This window comes from Coregonus lavaretus (genome assembly GCF_964263955.1).
Source record: "Coregonus lavaretus genome assembly, chromosome: 15".
Classification (NCBI taxonomy): domain Eukaryota; kingdom Metazoa; phylum Chordata; class Actinopteri; order Salmoniformes; family Salmonidae; genus Coregonus; species Coregonus lavaretus.
Genome location: NC_140002.1, coordinates 659,107 through 682,917, shown reverse-complemented (window position 1 = coordinate 682,917; position 23,811 = coordinate 659,107). Strand labels below are relative to the sequence as shown.

Below are 23,811 nucleotides of genomic sequence, written 5' to 3'. Positions count from 1 at the left end.
TCTCTCTCTCTCTCTCTTGTTGGTCTGTGTAATCTGAGAGAAATATGTGTCTCTAATATGGTTATACAGTCACAGTGGTCAGGTATTCTGCCACTGTCTACTCTCTGTTTAGGGCCAAATAGCATTCTAGTTTGCTCTGTTTTTTGATGTAAATTCTTTCTAATGTGTCAAGTAATTATCTTTTTGTTTTCTCATGATTTGGTTGGGTCTAATTTAGTAGTCCTGGGGCTCTGTGGGGTCTGTTTGTGTTTGTGAACAGAGCCCCAGCCATGGGTCTAGTCATGCTATAGATGGTGGTGTAGATGAGGCTGAGTCATGTCATGGATGGTGGTGTAGATGAGGTTGGGTCTAGTCATGTTACGGATGGTGGTGTAGATGAGGCTGGGCCTAGTCAGGTTATGCTAGTGGATGAGGAGAGTATAGTGGGGAAGGGGGAGCGACTGGTGGGGTGGAGGAGGGTGTCAAGCGGAAGAGGAAAAAGGGGGAGAAGAAAGGAGGTGGGAGGGCAGAGGCTGGTGTGGTGAAAGGCACCAAGGAACCTTTGCCTGTTGCTGGGGGGAGGAGCCTCATTCAGGCTCAGTGGGGGTGTTAAGGGACATCATTAATCAGTTCGACCTAGTTGATGTTTGGAGAACTAGACATCCCAACACAAGACAGTATACATGGGTGAAGGTCTTTGGGGCTAGGGTGAGTGCAGCCCGGCTTGATCGATTGTACATGTCCAGGAATCAGAGCAATAGGCTGTTGGGCGCTACCATTCTCCCGGTGGGTTTTTCAGATCATCACATAACCATGGCTCGGCTGTCTATTTCACCAGGGCCTCGGCAGGCATCCTATTGGAAGTTTAATGTAACGCTCTTACAAGATGCCACTTTTTGCTCAGGTTTCCAGACTTTTTTGGGGGGAAGGTGGGGGCAGCGAAGAGAGGAGTATGAGTCTCTGAGTCAATGGTGGGATGTGGGAAAAGTCCAAATTCGGCTTTTCTGCCAACAGTATACAGCTCTCTCATCCTCAGAGGCTAGGAGAGTATTGGGGGAACTCAGGCGTAGTATTAGTGAGATGGTGGTAGAGCTGGTTAGGCCTCCAAGCTAATTTAGCTGAACTACGTAGGGACCTGGGCAGTTTGTTTCCCAGGTTAAAGCAAAGGGAGCACTTGTAAGAGCTAGGTTCTCCATGCCGTAGGAGATGGATGCTCCCAGCTCCTTCTTCTTTGGTTTGGAAAGACAGAGCGGTGAAGCCAAGGGTATGCATTGTCTACGGCTTTCGGATGGGCAGGGTGACCTCTGTGGTGGGGGAGACGCGGGAGCGGACTGTGGAGTTTTATACTGAGTTGTATAAGGCAGAACTGTGTGATCCTATGTGTGCTCAGGTTTTGTTTTGCAGAACTCCCTAAGCTCTCTCTGGCACAGAGGGATGAAATGGACATTCCTCTGTTGTCCCATGAACTGCCAGAGGCCGTAACCCAGATGTCCCCCGGCCGTGCACCAGGGGGTAGATGGACTCCCAGTGGAGTTTTATAAAACATTCTGGAGAATAATTGGACTGGACTTCTTTTGCGTGTTGCGTGAGTGCGTCGGGGTAGGAGAGTTGCCGATGAGCTGCCGTCGGGCGGCTCTGACTCTCCTGGCCAAAAAAAGGGGACTTGTGTGAACTTAAGAACTGGAGGCCTGTGGCATTGCTCTGTGCGGACTACAAGATATTTGCCAAGGTCCTCGCTAACAGAATGAAGTCCCATCTGGACTCTATATGTACACAAGGACCAGACATATTGCGTACCAGGACGCTCAATCACCGATAACTTCTTCTTAATCAGGGACATGTTGGACTTGTCGAGAGGTTCTAATGTGAACTTTGGACTGGTCTATTTAGATCAAGAGAAGGCTTTTGATAGAGTGGACCATGAGTATCTGTTTAATGTGATGTCTGTGTTTGGGTTTGGGGAAAGGTTTTTGGCCTATGTGAAGATGTTGTATGCTGGGGCGTCATGTATGGTTAAGGTAGGAGGGGGGCTCAGTAGGCCAGTCTGGGTGAGGCGGGGTATTAGACAAGGATGCCCTCTATCAGGGCAGTTATATACACTAGCCATTGAGCCTTTTTTGGGCCTGCTACGCAGCAGAGTGTGCTGGACAGGCATAGCAGTGTCAGCGTATGCAGATGACGTTTCTGTGATGATCGGGGATATGCAGGCACTAGAGACTAGTCTGAAGGTGTACTAGGGAGCTTCGTCAGCTAAGGTAAACTGGGGCAAGAGTAAAGCTCTGTTATGTGGGGCATGGGGGATAGGGCCCCTATGCTTCCAGGGGGTTTGCAGTGGGGTTGTGAAGGGCTTAACATTTTGGGGGTGTACCTGGGCTCGGAGAGGTGGGTCAGGAAGAAGTGGGAGGGGCTGTCACGGGCAGTGGTATCAAGACTGGCCAGGTGGAGGTGGCTCCTGTCCCAAGTGTCATATAGAGGGAGGGTGCTGATAATCAACAACCTGGTGGCATCTTCCCTGTGGCGTAAACTGGCTGCTCTGCAGACCTGCAACGCAAGCTGGTGGATTTTTTTCTAGTCGGGCCATCACTGGCTGAGGGCGGCAGTGTTGTATATATCCGTAAATGGACAGGGCCTGGTGGAACTGGAGAGCAGGGCGGCTGCATTCCGACTAAAGGCGGCTCAGAGACTGCTGTAACCATACTGATGTCGGATGGAGGGAGCCAGCATGCGCGCTGCTGAGGAGAGCTGGCGGATTAGGGTTGGACCGGCAGCTGTTCCTCATGAGGCTGGAGGGGCTGAGTACAGCAGGACTCTCTGATTTTTACTCTGCGGTGCTGAGAGCCTGGCAGCTACTAAGGCCCACACGAGAAGAGGGTGTGGAGCCTGGGCTGTGGGTGTGGGAGGAGCCTATCTTCCACAACCCAGCCATCCTTTTGAGATCGGTTCAGTCAGCCACCCTGAAGAGGCGACTGATGGCAACGGGATTACTAAGGCTGGGTGACCTGCGACTGCTGGGAGAGGAGGGGTGGAAAACCCCAGAAGTCCTAGCACAACAAACAGGACTAACATCTCTTAGGCTGCTGGAGAGATTCCTGGGGGAAGTCCAGGAGGCACTGTCTGAGCCGGTAAAGGGGGGTGTTTGAGAGGCCAAAGGGGGAGGGGACACCAATGTTTCCGCCACTGCACGTGATGGCAGAGACTTGGGACTGGCGAGGGGGTCTGGAGGACTGGGGACTGGCAAGGGGGTCTGGAGGACTGGGGACTGGCGAGGGGGTCTGGAGGACTGGGGACTGGCAAGGGGGTCTGGAGGACTGGGGACTGGCGAGGGGGTCTGGAGGACTGGGGACTGGCGAGGGGGTCTGGAGGACTGGGGACTGGCAAGGGGGTCTGGAGGACTGGGGACTGGCGAGGGGGTCTGGAGGACTTGGTAGATTTTAACACTCCCAGCCTGGGGGAGTTTGAAGGGGTAGGAGGTAAAGCCCTCTACAACCTCTGTATTAAGGTAAGGAATATCAGGAGCCTAACAGGAGTGAAGGCACATCAGTGGGAGGGAGTATGTGGGGCGGAGAGTATGGTGGGTTTTAGATGGAGGGGGCTCTACAAACTCCCAGTACCAAAGAGGTCAGGGGACCTCCAGTGGAGGGTTTTACATGGAGCCCTGGCCACTAACAGCTGGTTGGCACGGGTTGAACCGGGAGTCGGACAGGGGTGTCCTTTCTGTGTCATGAGTGAAACTGTGATTCATGTGTTTTCTGTGTGCGCCAGGTTAATGCCTTTAATGTCTCAGTTGGAATGTCTGTGTGAGAGGTTGGGGGTGGAGTTTACTGTCAGGATGTTTATAATGGGGTACAGGTATTCAAATAAGGAAAAGGCCAAATGTGTGTTGTTAAATTTTCTGTTTGCTCAGGTAAAGTTGGCTATTTGGATAACAAGGAGGAACAGGGTCAAAGGTGGGGGGATAACAGATCCTTTACTATTATTTAATGGGATGGTCTCTGCGCGCCTTAGGGTGGAATTTGAGTTCTATAAAATGATAAAAAGTGTGGAGAGGTTTCAAGAGATATGGTGTGTTGGGGGGGCTGTCTGTATAGCTGGGGAAGATGGTCTGGATATACAGTTGTAGAAGTGGTGAGGTTTGGGTTATTGTGACGTGTGGTGTTATTTTTGTATCGTTGGGTAGAGGGAAAGGTGAGTATGCAGTACAGGGGATATTGGTAATTTTTAATTTTATTTTAGGGGGGGTGAGGTTTTAATGAAATGAGAATGTACCATTAAAGAAAGACAAAAAGTCAAAAGTCTCTCTCTCTCTCTCTCTCTCGCTCTCTCTCTCTTCCTCTCTCTCGCTCCCTCTCTCGCTCCCTCTCTCTCTCTCTGCCTCTCTCTCTCTCTCTCTCTCTCTCTCTCTCTCTCTCTCTCTCTCTCTCTCTCTCTCTCACTCTCTCTCTCTCTCTCTCTCCCTGTCTCTATCTCCCTCTCTCTCGCTCTCTCGCTCTCCCTCCCTCTCTCTCTCTCTCTCTCTCTCTCTCTCTCTCTCTCCCTCTCTCTCTTTCTCCCTCAGGCTCGCCTGGCGTTGGAGAGAGGGGCTCAGGCTGTCATCTTTGATGTCACCGATGATGTCACAGCTGAATTCCAGGTGAGGAATGGTGGAGCCCCATCCGCGAGAGCAGAGGACAGTAACATAGCATAGCCTGAGCTGAAAAAACATTCTGTGTCTTCCCCTCCTCTGTTCCTTGTGTGTCTTCCTCCAACACACACACACACACACACACACACACACACACACACACACACACACACACACACATACATGCACACACATACACACGCACACACATACACACACACATTAAAACACATATATATACACACACACACACACACACACACACACACACGTGTAGCTTCTTAAGTCAGACTCCCTTCCGCGTCCGGTGGTGCTGATGCAGGCTGAGGATGCCGAGAAGCTGATGGACCTGGTGAACAGGAACGAGGAGGCCAGAGTTCACATCGACATCAAGAGGGAGGATCCCAAATGGGTAAAGAATGACATACAGACATGTTAGTTCCGTTCCCCCGGTCTCTACTATGGAGGACACATCTATAGGAAAAGCCCCATTCCTCTACTAGGTTTGACATTGGCCCCTCCCCCTGAGAACCATGGTAACAGGACCCCGGCAACGGGAGGTAAACAGAGGTTTGGCTGGTGGTGGTAGTGGTTGCGAGAGGGGACTGACTGTTGTGTTGCCTCTCTTGGTAGAGTGTAGTGTGGAACTGTAGTGTTTGACTCTAGTTGGATTGCTTTAGTCCTCTAAAGTCAGTGGTCACCAACCTTTTCTGAGTCAAGATCACTTTCTGAGTCAAAATGCAAGCCGAGATCTACAGCTCTGATTTTTTTTTTTTTTTTACACATGACATAAAAAAAACGTAAGCCTGTACAACATGAACCAATTATAAACACTTCTGTAGCAATGAGGTTTGTGCAGTAGGCTATAGGTCCAATACATCATCACTGCATATCGGCTACGCTTGAACTGTCCTGTCAATGTTGTTCTTCTCAAACCATTTAGAAATTATATTAGAAAAAATGTAGGTATATGATCACACTGGTAATGCATCATGTGTTGTATTACTTGTGAGGCACAGCTGAGTGAATAGAATCATTTGCTTGTGTTCTTACTGGACTGATGGCCTCGGGTCAATCTGAGAGGAGGAAGGGAGCTGCCTCTCACCCAACTCACCCTCCCTCCGCTCTCCCTCCCTCCGCTCACCCTCCCTCCGCTCTCCCTCCCTCCGCTCTCCCTCCCTCCCTCTGCTCTCCCTCCCTCCGCTCTCCCTCCCTCCGCTCACCCTCCCTCTGCTCTCCCTCCCTCTGCTCTCCCTCCCTCCGCTCTCCCTCCCTCTGCTCTCCCTCCATCTGCTCTCCCTCCCTCTGCTCTCCCTCCCTCCCTCCGCTCTCCATCCCTCCGCTCTCCCTCCCTCTGCTCTCCCTCCCTCCCTCTGCTCTCCCTCCCTCTGCTCTCCCTCCCTCTGCTCTCCCTCCCTCCGCTCTCCCTCCCTCTGCTCTCCCTCCCTCCCTCTGCTCTCCCTCCCTCCGCTCTCCCTCCGCTCTCCCTCCCTCTGCTCTCCCTTCCTTCCACTCTCCCTCCCTCTGCTCTCCCTCCTTCCGCTCTCCCTCCCTCCGCTCTCCCTCCTTCCGCTCTCCCTCCATCCGCTCTCCCTCCCTCCGCTCTCCCTCCCTCTGCTCTCCCTCCCTCCGCTCTCCCTCCCTCTGCTGAGAAAAGAGGACACAGTCTTCCAGCTGATGGCGAAACTCAAGTTGCACTGCATTATTTCTGCCTAATGCACCAATTCATGTTGTTACTCCGATGACCAGAGAAAGGGAAATATTCCTCGATATTAAAAAAGACACAAGCCGCTAATAATAACAACCCAAGCTTATCGGAACACGTTGCTGTACTCGTTTATTGTAGCTGCAGTGCTGGTTGTAGCGCGAGTGGAAGGAAGGAGAACATGCCTTTTTATGGCTTATAAAGGGGTTGAACAAAGTGTTGACAGTGCTGAGGAAGAATTTAAACATGAAATTAGTCATAAAAACAGCAGCTCTTTCGTGTATTCGTTGAGTATCTCTTTAGTCATGGTTTAATTTTTTTGGGAAATCTCACAGTATCAACTTTGCGATGCGTTCGAGGCTTCTTTTAACGGTCTATGGCACGAGGATTCTCATTGGCCAGTGGTAGGCCTATAGGTGCACTTGATTTGCTCTCTGGGCCTGCCGGGTAGGCGGAGTTCTACCTTCAGATACATGAAATGGTCCAAAATGGGAACACTTTGCCTTCCCGGCACCAGGGCTGCTGAATCAAGTGCAACTACCGCCAACAGTGCGAAACGAAGAAAGAAAATAGGAACGCAAACGCATTATCGTTGGGTTTTTTACAAATATGTTTGGTGATCGACTAGGAATGCCTTGGAGATCGACCAGTTGATCGCGATCGACCGGCTGGTGACCACTGTCTTAAGTGTTTCGTCAACACTGTAACTCATTGAACAGGTGATGTTATTACCTGAGCTGTACTTCAGTGTTTCACCTCCACGCTTATCGTGGAGCCTGGTGGTGTAGCCAAGGATGCTAGGGTGTGTGTGTGTATGTGTGTGAGGTAGAGAGAAATAGTAATACCATCTCTTTCTTTCTCCCTCTCTCTCTGCCTCTGTCTCCCTCTCTCTCTCTCCTTCTCTCTCTCTCTGCCTCACTCTCTGCCTCTCTCTCGTCTCTCTCTCTGCCTCTCTCTCTGCCTCTTTCTCTCTCTCTCTCTCTCTCTCTCTCTGTCTCCTTCTCTCTCTCTCTCTCTCTCTGCCTCGCTCTCTCTCTGCCTCTCTCTCTCTCCTCTCTCTCCTCTCTATCTCTCTGCCTCTCTCCACTCTCTCTCCTCTCTCTCTCTGCCTCTCTCTCATCTCTCTCTCTGCCTCTGTCTCTCTCCTCTCTCTCCTCTCTCTCTGCCTCTGTCTCTCCTCTCTCTCCTTCTTTCTCTCCTTCTCTCCTCTCTCTCTCTCCTATCTCTCTCTCTCCTCCTATCTCTCCGTCTCTCTCCTCCTCTCTCTCCTTCTCTCTCTCCTCCTCTCTCTCCTTCTCTCCTCTCTTTCCTTCTCTCCTCCTCTCTCCTCCTCTCTCATTCTCTCTCCTCCTCTCTCTCCTTCTCTATCCAACTCTCTCCTCCTCTCTCTCCTCTCTCTCATTCTCTCTCTCCTCTCTCTCCTCCTCTCTCTCCTCTCTCCTTCTCTCTCTCTCCTTCTCTCCTCCTATCTCCTCCTCTCTCTTCCTCTCCTCTCTCTCATTCTCTCTCCTCCTCTCTCTCCTTCTCTCTCTCCTCTCTCTCCTCCTCTCTCTCCTCTCTCTCCTCTCTCTCCTTCTCTCCTCCTCTCTCTCCTCTCTCCTCCACTCTCTCCTTCTCTCCTTCTCTCTCCTCTCTCTCCTTCTCTCTCCTCTTCTCTCTCCTTCTCTCTCTCCTCTCTCTCCTCTCTCTCCTTCTCTCTCTCCTCTCTCTCCTTCTCTCTCTCCTCTCTCTCCTCCTCTCTCTCATTATCTCCTCCCTCTCCTTCTTTACTCCTCTCTCCTCCTCTCTCTCCTCTCTCTCATTTTCTCTCCTCCTCTATCCAACTCTCTCCTCCTCTCTCTCCTCCTCTCTCCTTCTCTCTCTCTCCTTCTCTCCTCTCTCTCCTTCTCTCTCTCCTCTCTCTCCTCTCTCTCCTCTCTCTCCTTCTCTCTCCTCATCTCTCTCCTTCTCTCCTCCTCTCTCTCCTCATCTCTCTCCTTCTCCTCCTCTCTCTCCTTCTCTCTCTCCTCTCTCTCCTTTTCTCTCTCCTCTCTCCTCTCTCTCCTCCTCTCTCCTTCTTTCTCTCCTCTCTCCTTCTCTCCTTCTCTCCTCCTCTCTCTCCCTCTCTCTGTCTTCTCACTCCTTCTCTCCTTCGCCCTCTCCTTCTCTCTCATTTTCTCTCCCCTCTCTCCTCCTCTCTCTCCTCCTCTCTCACCTCATCTCTCTCCTCATCTCTCACCTCTCTCTCCTCCTCTCTCTCCTTCTCTCTCTCCTCTCTCTCCTCTCTCCTCCTCTCTCTCCTTCTCTCGCTCCCCTCTCCCCTCTCTCTCCCTTTCTCTCTCCTCTCTCTCCTTCTCTCTCCTCCTCTCCAGCCCCACTATGATGTTGTTGTCCTGCTCACTATAGTCCTTGCTATTCTGGCCATCCTTTCAATCTTTGCTTTCCGGTACCGAAGCAAGTCCAACAGAACCTGGGTGAGTCAGTCAACAACACAAGTCTCAATACTGAAGCCTTTATCTCTGCAAAATACAGCCATCTTAAAGTGTTTTAGCGCAAGGCCTGTCCTCAAACTGTAGACCAAAACACTAAAGATAGTGGCCACTGAAACATACACCAGAAAACCCTCGAAAATCTCCCCGGAATTTGAACTTTGACACATCTCAGTCCATTCTGAGGTTCAGTTCTCTAACCTCCGTCCCACACGGCCTCATCTTCTATGACCACAGGACTCAGTCCACCAGCAGACGATGCGAGCCATCAGTCGTCTAGAGACGCGGACATACAGCTCTCAGGGCTGCGGGGGTTCACAGCGCCACCGTGGGGGCCGGGGGTCAAATAGCAGCTCCAACTCCAACCCCGTTTGTGCCATCTGTCTGGAGGAGTTCCTGGAGGGACAGGACCTGAGGATCGTCTCGTGTGCTCATGAGTTCCATAAGGAGTGTGTGGACCCCTGGCTGCTGCAACACCGTACCTGTCCCCTCTGCATGCACAACATCATGGGTAAGGACATGACATGACCACTACAGGAGCTCTACAATGGGCCTCAGAGGGGAAGCACACAAAAAAAACACTCCTTTACCCACTCTTCTGCACAAGTGAATTATCCGGTAAAAAATCCAGTTTTACACACTGTGTATGTGAGTGTGTTGTCTGTTTGTCTGCCTGTCTGTCTGACTGTGTGTGAGTGTGTTGCCTGTCTGTCTGCCTGTCTGTCTCTGTGTGTGATTGTGTAGCAAAGGAGGTTGGTGGCACCTTAATTTGGGAGGAGGGGCTCGTGGTAATGACTGGAGCGGAATGAGATCAAATACAACAAACACATGGTTTGATGCCATTCCATCTGCTCCGTTCCAGACATTATTGTGAGCTGTCCTCCCCTCAGCAGCCTCCACTGATGTGTAGCCTGTCTGCCTGACTGTATCTGTTCCAATGCTCCACAGGTTCAGAGCTGTCTCGTCAGCCACGGAGGAGCAGACTGCAGCAGACCCCCGAGCACAGCCAGGGTTTTCTGCACCCCCACCCCTACCCCCACGCCTTCCCACAGCACCAAATCCCCTTCTCCATGAGGCCTCACTACCCCCACGGCCCCTCCGGTCCCTACCCCTCCTTGGGCCACTATAGCGGCTCCCCGCCTCTGGACCCCCAGACCCTCCGCTTCCTCCCTAGCCGGCCCCTGGGCTCTGGCTGCGGATACCTCCACCCTGCAGAGGGCCCCGGAAGGCCCCACAGAGCCGGGGGCAGCTGCAGGACAGCAGGCCACCCTATGGGGTCCCACTACGGCCCCGGGCCCCGCCGCTCCTGCCACACCTACCGCTCCGGCTGCCCCGCCCAGCGCAGCGCCTCCAGTTCCAGGCTCCACCCCTCCTCTGATCCCCAGGCCCGCGCCTCCGCAGGTGGGGTCCACAGCCGGGGGGACGAGGGGGGCAGCTGCTCTGGGGGGAGCTACCGGACAGAGCGCAGTGGCTACCTGGCTGACGGGCCGGCCAGTGACTCCAGCTCTGGGCCCTGTCACGGCTCCTCCAGTGACTCGGTGCTCAACTGTACCGACGTGTCCCTGCAGGGTGTGTACGGCAGCTGGTCCACGTTCCGCAGCTCCCTGAGCAGTGACTATGACCCGTTAGTGTACTACGGGCCGGGGCCGGGGCCGGGGCGGACAGGCCACAGGGACAGCATGGAGGCAGGGGTCCAGAGACCCAAGTCCCTGGACTCAGTGATGAACAGAGACAGAGGAGGAAGAGGAGGAGGAGGGTGCTCTGAGGAGCAACAGCAGGCTGTGTTTAGCCACGTCCACTACCACCGCCACCGCCACCACCACTACCGAGAGGATGGGGAGCGGGAGCACGCCCAGGGACAGGGCCACGGGCCAGGCAGGGGGTCAGACGAGGAGCTGGGGGCTGCTGCTGCTGCTATTGGCCCTGTGTCAGGTTCTCCCCCGGCTCTGGACAAAGATTCCCCAGTGTGCCCTCTGAAAGACAGCCCCTGTCAGTGCCCTAAGGCAGACCACACAGACTGTAGAGGGGCCCATGGCCACGGGACAGAGGGTCAGGACCATGAGCTCAGCCCCCCCTCAGGCCCCCCTCCCGTCCTGGTACCTCCAGCCCCCTTACCACCCCCACCCCCCTGCTGCCACCAGGGCCAGAGCCACGGAGGCCACCCCCACCAGAGGGCAGGCCGGCTGGGCGGCTGCGTGCTCGACGGCCCCTCAGTGCGTTTCCACCAGAGCCTGGACCTGCAGGACGACTGTAGCATTCACATCCACTACGGCCAGGGCTACTGCTGCCCCCCGCCCGACCTGCCCCCCGGTCTGCTCCCCATGCCTGTGCCCCTCATCCTGGACTCTGGAGGAATGGGGCCCCTGGGGGGCCTAGAGGACTGGCCCTGCTGTGGAGGGCCCCACCATGTGGTGTGGCAGAAGCGGGTGCAGCAGGCCCACTCTGAGCCCCAGCTGCTGGGGCCCGGGCTGGGGGCCCCTATGGACAGACCCCCACCCCCATGCAGCAGGCGTCACCACGGTCACCAAAGCCCAGCGCACGACCGCAACACAGACTTTTGTTTATACTGTCAAACATTACACAACAATCAGGGTGGGTGTTCAATCCTTAACTTTTCTTATAGCTACATGTGATGTGAACAACTGCTCTCTTGTTCATAGTTTCCCCATAGGCATGGTATTCTCTAAGGTAAATATTTTATGGCTCTAGCGCAATTGGTCTTTCCATGCTTCTTCGCATCCTATCTCCTCACCTCAATTCACCTTAATCTAATTTGTAGGGAAGTTGAATGAATTGCATTTTGGGAAAGAAGGCGAGGCGAGACGAATTGAGAAAGAGCCCCATGGTTGTGTCATGTCTGTCGGTGTGTTGGAGGTAAATAAACCTGTCGTCTTTTTCTCCACATCCAGGATCAGAGGAGGAGTCCGGCGTGTGAGGACTCGCTAGGCGCATCCCCAACGTCACGCTGCTACGTACACAGGAGCCGGAACGGACAAATCGGCGGCCATCTTTCTCAAGTCTTCCAAATAATTCCACATGAAATAGCTGCATTCAGACTACGTTTCCCAGAATCCCCCAGTCAGTGCTCAGAGTTCCGTCTGTCCAAAAAATATAAAAATGAGTCTATGAGATTATGATTGTTTTGAACATTTATTTATTTTGACCATCAATTCAAACAATAAGCACAAGTCATGTATGGACCTCAAATTGCTCTAATTCATTGTTGAATTCCAGTATGTCAATGTGTTTGATTTTGAGTTTTGTTGTTGCCAAGTGGTTATGTGTTTCAAGATGGAGACTGACTGGGAATGTTTTTATTTAGTTTTTCGTCTAGTTTTTTTATTTTGTTTTGTAAATTACAGGAAGAACTCAATACCAACAAGTTGCCTTAGTGACCACAAGGAATGATCACTGCTCAGGGCTTGAGTCTCGATTCACATCACGAAACTCTCCTACTGTCTCCCTCAGTAGAAATCACATGCACATATTGGATATCTAATTCCCTTGAGTGGTTGATTGAGTACTTAATCGATTATACTATGAGGTACTACTCAGTAATACTTGATTTTCCCCTCACATCCTTAATGTCCTTAAACTCCTTCATTTGTGTAGATACAATATGTAGACAACCATTGGATCATGTATTACCCCCATACATGCTCAGTTGGAGGTTTCTTGCTCTTTCCAGCCTAACTCAAATCAGATTCAGAAATGTTTCCCATCGGCGTGGGTTTCGCAAAGGTACTCAGAGCTACAGAAAAGAGCCAAGAAGCTTATCATTGAAGGAAAACAGTTATTTTCTTAGCTGGCCCTACAAGCAGTGAGCATCCTGAGAGGTCATCCTGAGAGGTCATTAGGGGCTAGCATGGGGACTTGTGTTGGTTCATTCAATAATGGCAGCTGTTTTCATCACATTTTGTTTGTTTTGTGGTTCGGTAAAAAAAGAACATCTGTAATTTTGTTTTTCATCGTTAAAAGACTGGACGATGTTATTATTACAAGCTATTTTAGTTTTACTCATGTCATTTCTCATGTTGCCAGTGGTTACGTAGTATGTTTGACCTGATTGCTGATTTGGTGGCCAGTGAAGGAGGGAGGGGCCCTCCAGACAGACCTGGGTTCAAACTGTATTTGACATATTTCAAATACTGTAGCTGTGCTTGATTCAGCTTGCCTGGCTCCAATGTAATAGTCCCAAAAGAAAAACCCTGCCCATCAGGCTAAAGTATGCAAAAGCTCAAAAGTATGTGAAATATTTACAATTATATTTGAACCCATGTAGGTCTGCCTCCAGAACAGCAGTGTGAGTGTGCCATGTCGTCTGCTCTTCACCCCTGACCCCTGACCTTTAACCCCATGACCTATTACACAACCCTATCAATGTTCACCAGCAAGGATATTCTCTCCTTTCCATTTCTCATCTATCAGCAGCTATGGCTCACCAAGGGTCCCCTTATCTTGACCATTGTAGCAAAATATTATATACATAATTACTATGTAATAACTGGAGGAAAGCCATGATAATTCATAATTCATTCAACTTTGGGAACATACATTATTCACAACCAAACATTGACCAAACAAACCTGTGGCCTTAAATAGAAGCCTGGTGTCGCTCGGTCAGTCAAGCCCTTTCCCTGAATGTCTCACTGGGATCCAACATCCCAGGAGATTAGAAACACCAGAGCAAAGAAAAGTCATATTAAATGTGCGTAGTTATATATGTATCCCCCAATATATATTTAGTGCTTACTGTATATGTGTACATGGAGGCTCAGTGGACATGTGAAAGGAGACTGCATTGCATCCGAGACAGACGGTAAACATTGAATTGAATAAACCTATTGATCCCCAGAGTATTTTCTAAATAGTTGGAAGCACTTAAAACAACCTTTAAATGTCCTGTGGCTGATCTACGGTAGTAACACTCTGAACCAGTTATGAGATGATTCATTCTCTACCTCCTATTGATCGGTTGAACTTTATTATTATCTGAGATCATCAAATAACCTAATACATTAAAAGCTAGTGTTATTTTACCAAAGAAACCCCTTTTGGATGCCCTCTATTTCACCTCCATCAATCTAAACCCAATTAGCTGTGTTTTGCCTAACAAGAAAAATACGAAAAATGGTATCGCATGCAGCCAAAATCACGGACAATCATAGATTACAGCCCCAATATTTACCGATACCTCATTTTCTAATGTTTTTTGGAGACAGCTTCTCTAGCTAATACTTCAGGTTGTGTCTGTTATATATTTGTATAGAGAACAGTCCCCTATAGCCTGGTTAAACCAGACCGAACACTGTGTAGAGAACAGTCCCCTATAGCCTGGTTAAACCAGACCGAACACTGTGTAGAGAACAGTCCCCTATAGCCTGGTTAAACCAGACCGAACACTGTGTAGAGAACAGTCCCCTATAGCCTGGTTAAACCAGACCGAACACTGCTCCCACAAATGTTTCCCTTTAAAACAACAGTAAAACATTGTGAAATCTTTCTGCATTCCTGGCTACAGTACCCTAGTCTGTGCTGAAAATGACTCAATCACAACCAACCAGCACTTTGGCTTCTAAACTATTTTTTTTTAAAAATAGATTTAACAGGAAAAACTCAATGAAAAGTAAACAAAGCATTATAACTACGCCAATGACCAGTACAAGGAAATATAACACTTAAAAATCTATGAAACATCCCTGAAACATTTTGGGGGCGATTTTATTAGCCATTTCAGGGTCATTTTCTCTTCGTGTTCATTGTTTTGTTTTTCGAATGCATAATGAGCTGAAACTGCCTTTTTTCTATTAGAACACAATCCCTATAGAAACGGAAGGGATCTATCAGTATATTTTGGATACTTTGAGTATAAAAAGAGAAAGACAAAAACAGAAATGAAATAAAGTGTTGTATTTTATATATAATAGAACATTTCAATATGGTGATATGTCACTAATATATTTATTTACTAATATATTTATCCATTTTTGTCCAGGTTTTGAAAAACAAGACATGCTTTCTGTATAGAAACGATATCTATATGAAACTATGTGCCACAACAGATGTATCAACCTGGCTTCATTCCAATTATATGCAAATAAATTATTTTGAAATAAAAACCTCTGTTGCTGTATATGCTCTAAATTGTATTTTAAATTAACCTTTTTTTATTATTTTTTTATTTATCTGACAAATCCCATTGTAAAACTAGGTCATTCAATTAATGTACATTTTCAGTCAAATATCATTTGTATCAGAATTATCATCATGTTGTCACTGGCGAGACATATGCTGGCTCTTACCTTACAAAGGTAAAAGATGGAAAGCTGGTGCATGTTATCGCAGTGATCGTAGAATAGGGAAATTTCACAGATTTGTTTTGTAATTGCGTTCAACAACTTGTCCCATACATTGATCAAAATAGGTGCTAAATCTCCGTTCTAAATCTCTTTAAGCAAAGCCATACAACATTGAACATTCAGTACAACACATTAACTTGGCTTCATTGGTGCAGCCATACAACGGTGGTGTGATATTAGTTATAAACGGTGAGGTTGCCCCTGGCATCCTGGTCCTTCTCAATGGCCTCGAACAGAGACTTGAAGTTTCCTGCCCCGAAGCCCTGTGGTGAGATAAAAAAGCAGGGGTCCATCTCAGTCAATCAATGAAATGTATTTATTAAAGCTCTGTTTTTTACATTAGCTCGGAGATCTTATTCCCGCCTCATTCTGTGTTATTTGTAATGGCTGAAGGGATGAACTCACTGACAGCTTTTGGTTATTGTAAAGGATGAAGGTCTGTGATTCGGCTTTAATGTCTTTGGTGTTGACTTCCTGAGACCGAGGCTAAACACTTAAACACCGCCCCCCCAGAGATTTATGTTCAAACGCCAGCTCGTCTCAGAACGGTACATTTAATTTATGATCTCCAAGAAAATCATGTCGATATCTTTAAAGTGTAATAAAAAAGACAAAGACGGTAAAGACCAAGAAAGTGTTGGTGGTTTCTCCCACAGTTCCTTTGGTGGTAGTGTAGCTAAATGTTTTGAGTTTCAGGCATAACCAATCCTGTCCACATCACTAGACTGTGAAACGCCAACGCCTTGATGGAGCCTGTTCTAACAGGTAGTGAGTCGGGGGGGGGGGGGCTTGGTTAGAAACCAAACAAAGTGCCACAGGGTGAAACCCAATCCACAACTCTTGCTCAGTTCCAGCTCTCTCTCTGCTACAGTTGGTCTTTAATCTGCATCTGTGATAGATTGACTGATCCTTTATAGCTGTGTTGTGTTTGTGCCCTGGGTGGGAGCCGTAAACAGGTGTTAACACACGAGCGCACGGACACACGTGTTGCCGGTTTTATAGACCTACAATCCCCCTATAAAGGGGTAGTATTAAATTTACATTTACATTTTAGTCATTCAGCAGACGCTCTTATCCAGAGCGACTTACAGTTAGTGAGTGCATACATTTTTTAAATTATACTTTTTTCCATAATGGCCCCCTGTGGGAATCGAACCCACAACCCTGGCGTTACAAACGCCATGCTCTACCAACTGAGCTACATCCCTGCCGGCCATTCCCTCCCCTACCCTGGATGACGCTGGGCCAATTGTGCGCCGCCCCATGGGTCTCCCGGTCGCGGCCGGCTACGACAGAGCCTGGATTCGAACCAGGATCTCTAGTGGCACAGCTAATACTGCGATGCAGTGCATTAGACCAATGCGCCACTCGTATACAAGTGAAACCGGGCCACTTTTATAGGTAGTTTTAATCCGGCATCTGTGGTTTTTAAATGAAAAGTATTTGGGGATCCCTCATAATCAGAGGAAAAGCTAATTGACCTCTGGTCTCCAAATATCTGATATACTTACAAAGTGGTTGTGACGCTGAATGACTTCCAGAAAAAGGGTTGGTCGGTCCTGCACAGGTTTGGTGAAGATTTGAAGCAGGTAGCCCTTGTCATCGAAGTCGACTAAGATTTTCAGTTCCTTGACTCAGCCAAGACAGACAGAGATAATTAATAAGGAGATCAGGACACTGAGCAAAAAAGTATCAGCTCTGATTTAGATCACACACGGGCTCTTCCTCAAGTTGTCTGTCCTCGATACCTTGCGGCCTGCTTCTTAAAACGAGGAGAAGGTCAGAGGGGTAGGAACCAAGGACTTTTGAGAAGGAAGCGAGAAGAGAGGATGAGAGGAATCGAGGAGAAAAGACGAATTGAGAAAGAGCCCCCCAGTACGTGATTAAAGACATGACGCTCGATTCACCTGTAGCCTCTTGAGGTCCTCCTTCACCTTGATCTTGGATGTCTTGAGGTTCTTCCTCAGGCTCTCATAGTAAGCGTCAGGGGCCGCCAGGAAGTCCATCCCCCGGGCTCGGAGGTTCACGATCTGTTTAAAGACGGGGTTCAATTATCTTAAGCCTGTCACTACATGCTTAGCTCAAGAGAAGACGAAATGGATGAAGCTGATGGTTCTGCAGTATTTCCAATGCCTTGCCTTTCCCTGATACATAGCTGTATGGAGTATACAGCCTTGCCTGTGCTTGCTTACTTAGAATGTCTCCGTTAAAGCAATGGATCTGTATGGATTGTAAATATTCAACTGATATACAGGGCCTTTAGAAAGTATTCACACCCCTTGACTTTTTCCACATTGTGTTGTGTTACAGCCTGCATTTAAAATTGATTATATTGAGATTGTTGGGTAACCGCTACACACAATAACCCATAATGTCAAAGTGGATTTATTTTTTCAAAATGTTTACAAATTAATACAAAATGAAAAGTTGAAATGTCTTGAGTCAATAAGTATTCAACCCCTTTATGGCAAGCCTAAATAAGTTCAGGAGTAAACATGTGTTTAACAAGTCACATAATAAGTTGCATGTAACAACAAAATGTGGAATAAGGGGCATGAATACTTTCTGAAGGCACAGTAACATTGTATTTCTTTCCTCATCAGAAAATATGTGATTGACTTACGGCTTGAATGATGTCTGATGTGTTCAGGGCGATGTGCTGGACACCAGGCCCTCCATTGTAGTCGCAATACTCCTGTTGAAATCAAGTTAAATCAAGTTAAAATACTGACACACACACTCATACACCACAGGCGGATAGTTAGAGCTGGTAATATAAAGGAAGTCTCAAGGTTTTGCTCGCCTGAGGTAGAGTATCTCATGATAAGCTGTAGACCACACTATCTACAAAGAGAGTTTTCATCTATATTCTTCGTAGCTGTGTATTTACCACCACAAACTGATGCTGGCACTAAGACTCAACACCATAGCGTCGTTCAAGCTCATCACTAAACTAAGGATCCTGGGATTAAACAGCTCCCTCTGCAACTGGATCCTAAATTTACTGTCAGGCCGCCCCCAGGTGGTAAGGGTAGGCAACAACACATCTGATCCTCAACACGGGGGCCCCTCAGGGGTGCGTGCTCAGTCCCCTCCTGTAATCCCTGTTCACCCACGACTGCGTGGCCAAGCACGACTCCAACACCATCATTAAGTTTGCCGACGACAACGGTGGTAGGTCTGATCACCGACGATGATGAGACAGCCTATAAGGAGGAGGTCAGAGACCTGGCAGTGTGGTGCCAGGACAACAACCTATCCCTCAGCATCAGCAAGACAAAGGAGCTGATCGTGGACAACAGGAAATGGAGGGCCGAGCACGCCCCCATCCACATTGACAGGGCTGAAGTGGAGCAGGTCGAGAGCTTCAAGTTCCTCTGTGTCCACATCACTAATGAATGATCATGGTCCACACACACCAACACAGTCGTGAAGAGGGCACGACAACGCCTCTTCCCCCCCAGGAGGCTGAAAAGATTCAGCATGGGCCCTCAGATCCTCAAAACGTTATACAGCTGCACCATTGAGAGCATCTTGACTGACTGCATCCCCTGCTTGGTATGGCAACTGCTTGGCATCCGACCGCAAGGCGCTACAAGGGGTGCTGCGGACAGCCCAGTACATCACTGGGGCCGAGCTCCCTGCCATCCAGGACCTCTATACCAGGCGGTGTCAGAGGAATGTCTGAAAAATTGCCAAAGACTCCAGCCACCCAAGTCATAGACTGTTCCAAAAGGTACCGGAGCGTCCGCCTCAAACCTCAAGCCACCAGACTGCTAAATAGTCAATTAATGGTACCCAAACTATCTGCACTGACTCTATCTTGGACTGACCCTACACACACACTCACTAGACTATATATACTGTACACACATTACACTGACACTCCCACACAAAACCAACACACAATCACATACGCTTCATACGCCCAAACACACGTAACACACACAAGCAGACCGACACAACACAAACACACCTACATATACATCACACACACACACACACACACACACTTTTACACTCATCATATGCTGCTGCTACTCTGTTCTTCATTTCACTCTTATTATTATCTATCCTGATGCCTAGTCACTTTACCCTGCCTTCATGTACATATCTACCTCAAATACCTTATTATTATCTATCCTGATGCCTAGTCACTTTACCCTGCCTTCATGTACATATCTACCTCAAATACCTTATTATTATCTATCCTGATGCCTAGTCACTTTACCCTGCCTTCATGTACATATCTACCTCAAATACCTTATTATTATCTATCCTGATGCCTAGTCACTTTACCCTGCCTTCATGTACATATCTACCTCAAATACCTTATTATTATCTATCCTGATGCCTAGTCACTTTACCCTGCCTTCATGTACATATCTACCTCAAATACCTTATTATTATCTATCCTGATGCCTAGTCACTTTACCCTGCCTTCATGTACATATCTACCTCAAATACCTCATATCTTTGCACATTGATCTGGTACTGGTACTCCCTGTATATAGCTCCACATTGATCTGGTACTCCCTGTATATAGCTCCACATTGATCTGGTACTGGTACTCCCTGTATATAGCTGCACATTGATCTGGTACTCCCTGTATATAGCTCCACATTGATCTGGTACTCCCTGTATATAGCTCCACATTGATCTGGTACTCCCTGTATATAGCTCCACATTGATCTGGTACTCCCTGTATATAGCTCCACATTGATCTGGTACTGGTACTCCCTGTATATAGCTCCACATTGATCTGGTACTTCCTGTATATAGCTCCACATTGATTTGGACTCCCTCTATATAGCTGCATTCTTGTGTATTTGTCACGCCCTGGCTCTGGGGACTATGTTATGTTGAGCCAGGGTGTGTAAGTCTATGTTTGTATATCTATGTTGGCCTGAGTGACTCCCAATCAGAGGCAACGAGTGTCAGCTGGTTGTCTCTGATTGGGAGCCATATTTAACTATCGGTCTTTTCACTTTGTGTTGTGGTTTCTTGTTCCTTTTGGTTTGTGTGTATCGAAGGACTTCACGTTTCGTTCGTTGTTTTGATCGGGTGATCTGTTTAATAAATAATATGTACGCATTCAACGCTGCGCATTGGTCCTCCTCCTTAAGCGAACGTGACAGTATTTTATTATTAAAAATCCATTACACTAACTTATACCCTAGCTTCTCACCCACACGTCCAGTTCCTTATATAATTCAGTGTTCCCATATCACACTAAATTTCCCTTTCCTCTCCTGTAATTTCGCTATCATTGATTCATAAGATGCGGTCTCCACCATGAGTTTGTTGATTTCGGACTATCTGCGCTCTCCTCCAGTTACGTAGTATGAGTCTAGCCGCCGTAAGAAACCCCACTGAGGCAAGACCACACTCTTCTTTGCTAATACCTGGTGGTAAAATAGATATATCCCCTAATAAGCAGAGCAGTGGGCACTCTGGGATAGGCTGTCCCACCCATTCTTCAAGCTTATTAAGAACCTCCTTCCAGAAAGGGAGCACCATGTGACATTCCCATATAGCATGCAAAAAGGTACCTACTTCACCCTTGCATTTCCAGCATAAATTATTTAGCAATAAACCCATTTTATGTAATCTAGTTGGGGTGCAGTAATATCTATGAACAATCTTATAATGTGTAGATGTACCCCTTGGATCCCTGGTACACCTCCCTACATTGGAAACAATATTTTTTCCATACATCCACCTCAATGTCACAATTAAGATCCCTTTGCCAAATCAACCTTAAATTCTCACAGTTTCCATATTGTGCATATGAGACTCTTTTATAAAAACACTGAAGCGGAGTGTGATATTTCTGGTAACATGAAATATTGTTGTAACACGTTTTCATCTCTCTGGAGGTTAATACTCATAAGAGACCCCATGCAGCTCCTTAGTTGTAAGTATTTCCAGAGATCTCCCTTATCTGGATAATTAAATGTCTCCTTCAGGTCCTGATAGGACATAAGCACTCCTTTCTCATATAGATCCTCTAGTGCATGCAGGCCTTGTCGAATCCATACCTCCCAGATAAATGAATGTTTTCCTATGTAAACTGATGGGTTGTGCCATATGGAAGAATATTTTTGTTTATACTGGGAAATTCCAAGCATTTTATGAATCTTAACCAATACCTCTCGGGAATGTTGTAGGATTGGGTTAGCCTCTTCAGTTGGCGGTCTCTGAATAATTTTTTGTGATAAGGCCTCAATAAGCTTAAACGGGGCCGTGATCGACCTCTCAATCTGAGTCCATCCCAAATGGGAATCATAATTGCCCAAGTGTCTGGCCAATTTGGCTACTTCAAATGTTATGTTGTATAGTTCTACACTGGGTACTGCTAGTCCTCCTTTATCCCTTGGAGCATATAACTTGTTCACATTTATTCTGGGGGTTTTCCCATCCCAAAAATAATCCTTAATCATTTGATTGTACTGCTTAAATAGTAAGGGAGAAATGGTCACAGGGAGCATCATGGACACAATTTAAATGTGGTGCCACAACCATTTTAACAGTATTTATTTTGCCCCATAAAGTAAGATAAAGCAACCTATATTTATCAAGATTATTCTTTTTTTTTTTGTAGTAGTGGCATCATATTCATTTGCATGATATTCTGTAGTTCGTTGCTCAGTCTTATACCCAGGTATATCATCCCTGATGGCACCCATTTTAACTGTAATGAGGTAATTGCAACAGGAGGACAGAATTTGGAAACAGGCATAGCCTCTGACTTCTGCCAATTAATCTTATAACCAGATATCTGTGAGAACATGTCAATTGTGTTCAAAACCAACGGGATTGAAGTGACCTGTTCCCTAATAAGTAACAATATGTCGTCAGCGTATAAAAACAGCTTATGCTCTCTGGCACCTCCCATCACTCCTTTGATTCCTGAATCAGCTCTGGTTGCTGCTGCCAAGGGCTCCATAAATAGAGTAAAGAGGAGAGGTGAGAGAGGACTTCCCTGCTGGGTTCAACCTCGAAAAAAATACAAAAAGGAAGAGATCATACCATTTGTGAGGATTGCTGCTCTTGGATTGGAGTATAATACCTTAACCCACTTGATAAATCCAGGGGCCAAAGCCAAACTTTTCAAGGGTATGTGTCAAAAAAGCCCCACTCCAACCTATCGAATGCCGTCTCCGCTTCTAGGGAAAGGGGCTGCCACTTCAGTACGTCTTCTATGAACCCATTTCAAATCAGATCAATTAAAATAAATACAGTACTTTTAATTTATTAATCTATTAACATTCAACCTTATGTTACCTTCCTATTTTCCTTTCAGGCCGTTGGTTCCATCTACTTAATTAACCGCAATCTTTGCTTAGGGGTCGTTTTTGACCAGGCAACTGAGTAGCCAACCGGCTAAACCTCCAGTGACAAAAATAGCATTGTAGCTATACAGTCTGAAATAGTGGTACTGTAGCTATTAGTCTGCCGAATTGTCTTTGTGTGCCACATAAACACTGTCCCATATAGAACTCACCCGCCAATATGACTTCGCCATCCATGCCCTGATTTCTGGTCCTCTTGAGTTTTTCTTGAGGAATTCCATCGCCTTGCGATAGCCATTGGCGCTCTGTCTCTCCCCCTTCCATGTAAAGCGTAGCACAGCTGGGTAGGCGAGTGTGAAACGTACATCCAACTCATGCAGCCTCTTCCTTGTTGCGGTAAAAAGCCTCCTTTTATCCACCAGCTCCTTGGTCATATCGGGAAAGAATGATATCTTGCAGCCTGTGAAAATCCTCATACAGTTTGGCATTCTTCTCGGCTTTCTTGATCAGTTGGTTGTCCTCCAGTGTTGATATCCGACCCGCTGTCTCATCTAGCCTCTGTAATATGACTGATACATCTTCTTGCATACATCTTCTAACAGAGCTAGCCCTGTTAGCCGCTGCGCTAGCGATCGTGCTACGTGTACGCGTTGAAGCTGAATTCAACGCATACATTGTTGAAAAACGTTGATAAAACAAATAAAAGTTAATTACCCCTCAAAAAACAATTATACTAAATTCTATTGAACTTTGTGGAAATTTGGGAGCATTTTATCGCTCCTTTCAGACAACCACCCTGCTTCGCAGCATCACGACTCCTATTTTTCTATTATTTATCTTTTTTATCTCTGAATTGTTGGGAAGGGCCGTAAGTAAGCTGTTAGTCTACACCTGTTGTTTAGTAAGCATGTGACAAATAAAATTGGATTTGATTTGATTTAGTTGAGACCTAATCAAGGGACAGGCTCATAGTAATTGCTGGAACAGAATCAATGGAATGGTATGAAACACTTAAAACACGTGGTTTCCATGGTTTCCATGGTTTCCATGGTGTTTGATACCACTCCATTTACTCCATTCCAGCCATTATTATGAGCCGTCCTCCCCTCAGCAGCCTCCTGTGACACACACGCACACACACACACACACACACACACACACACACACACACACACACACACACACACACAGAGGTTAAAGGTCAGGGGTCAGACCTGGATTTGCGACTTCTTCTTGCCAGGGGCAGGTTCGTTGATTGGCATCTTGATGGTCTCCTCATAGTTGGTCACTACGATGGACCTCAGGGCGCTGTACTGCGTGTGGATCTGTTTGTCATCTATCGACCAGAACCGGTGGAACATCAAGCAGTTCTGATACCTGGAGA

At 47.5% G+C, this 23,811-nt stretch overlaps 2 protein-coding genes across 2 annotated transcripts in view; one reads left to right on the top strand and one right to left on the bottom strand.

Moving 5' to 3' along the window:
• The first annotated feature begins 4,525 nt into the window (after positions 1 to 4,525).
• rnf43 (ring finger protein 43) lies at positions 4,526 to 14,946 on the top strand. Its single transcript, XM_084178694.1, has 6 exons — positions 4,526 to 4,609; positions 4,878 to 5,012; positions 8,657 to 8,758; positions 9,011 to 9,284; positions 9,722 to 11,365; positions 11,683 to 14,946. The coding sequence occupies exons 2-6, from the start codon at positions 4,917 to 4,919 to the stop codon at positions 11,706 to 11,708; spliced, it is 2,142 nt and encodes a 713-aa protein (XP_084034820.1). The 5' UTR covers positions 4,526 to 4,609; positions 4,878 to 4,916; the 3' UTR covers positions 11,709 to 14,946.
• hpda (4-hydroxyphenylpyruvate dioxygenase a) overlaps positions 14,669 to 23,811 on the bottom strand; it is a 17,982-nt gene continuing 8,839 nt past the window's right edge. The window contains exons 10-14 of the mRNA XM_084178698.1: positions 23,642 to 23,804; positions 17,756 to 17,827; positions 17,040 to 17,162; positions 16,644 to 16,760; positions 14,669 to 15,395 (exon numbers count right to left, since the gene is read on the bottom strand). Of these exons, the coding sequence (XP_084034824.1) occupies positions 15,309 to 15,395; positions 16,644 to 16,760; positions 17,040 to 17,162; positions 17,756 to 17,827; positions 23,642 to 23,804 (562 nt within the window). The 3' untranslated portion in view covers positions 14,669 to 15,308. The remainder of the gene's footprint in view (positions 15,396 to 16,643; positions 16,761 to 17,039; positions 17,163 to 17,755; positions 17,828 to 23,641; positions 23,805 to 23,811) is intronic.

Excerpts from the sequence above, each read along its gene's own strand:
- rnf43 (XM_084178694.1), top strand. The coding sequence starts at position 4,917 with ATGCAGGCTGAGGATGCCGAGAAGCTGATGGACCTGGTGAACAGGAAC. Across the intron at positions 5,013-8,656 it reads AGAGGGAGGATCCCAAATGG|CCCCACTATGATGTTGTTGT; the intron begins GTAAAGAATGAC and ends CCTCCTCTCCAG. Across the intron at positions 11,366-11,682 it reads AACATTACACAACAATCAGG|GATCAGAGGAGGAGTCCGGC; the intron begins GTGGGTGTTCAA and ends CTCCACATCCAG.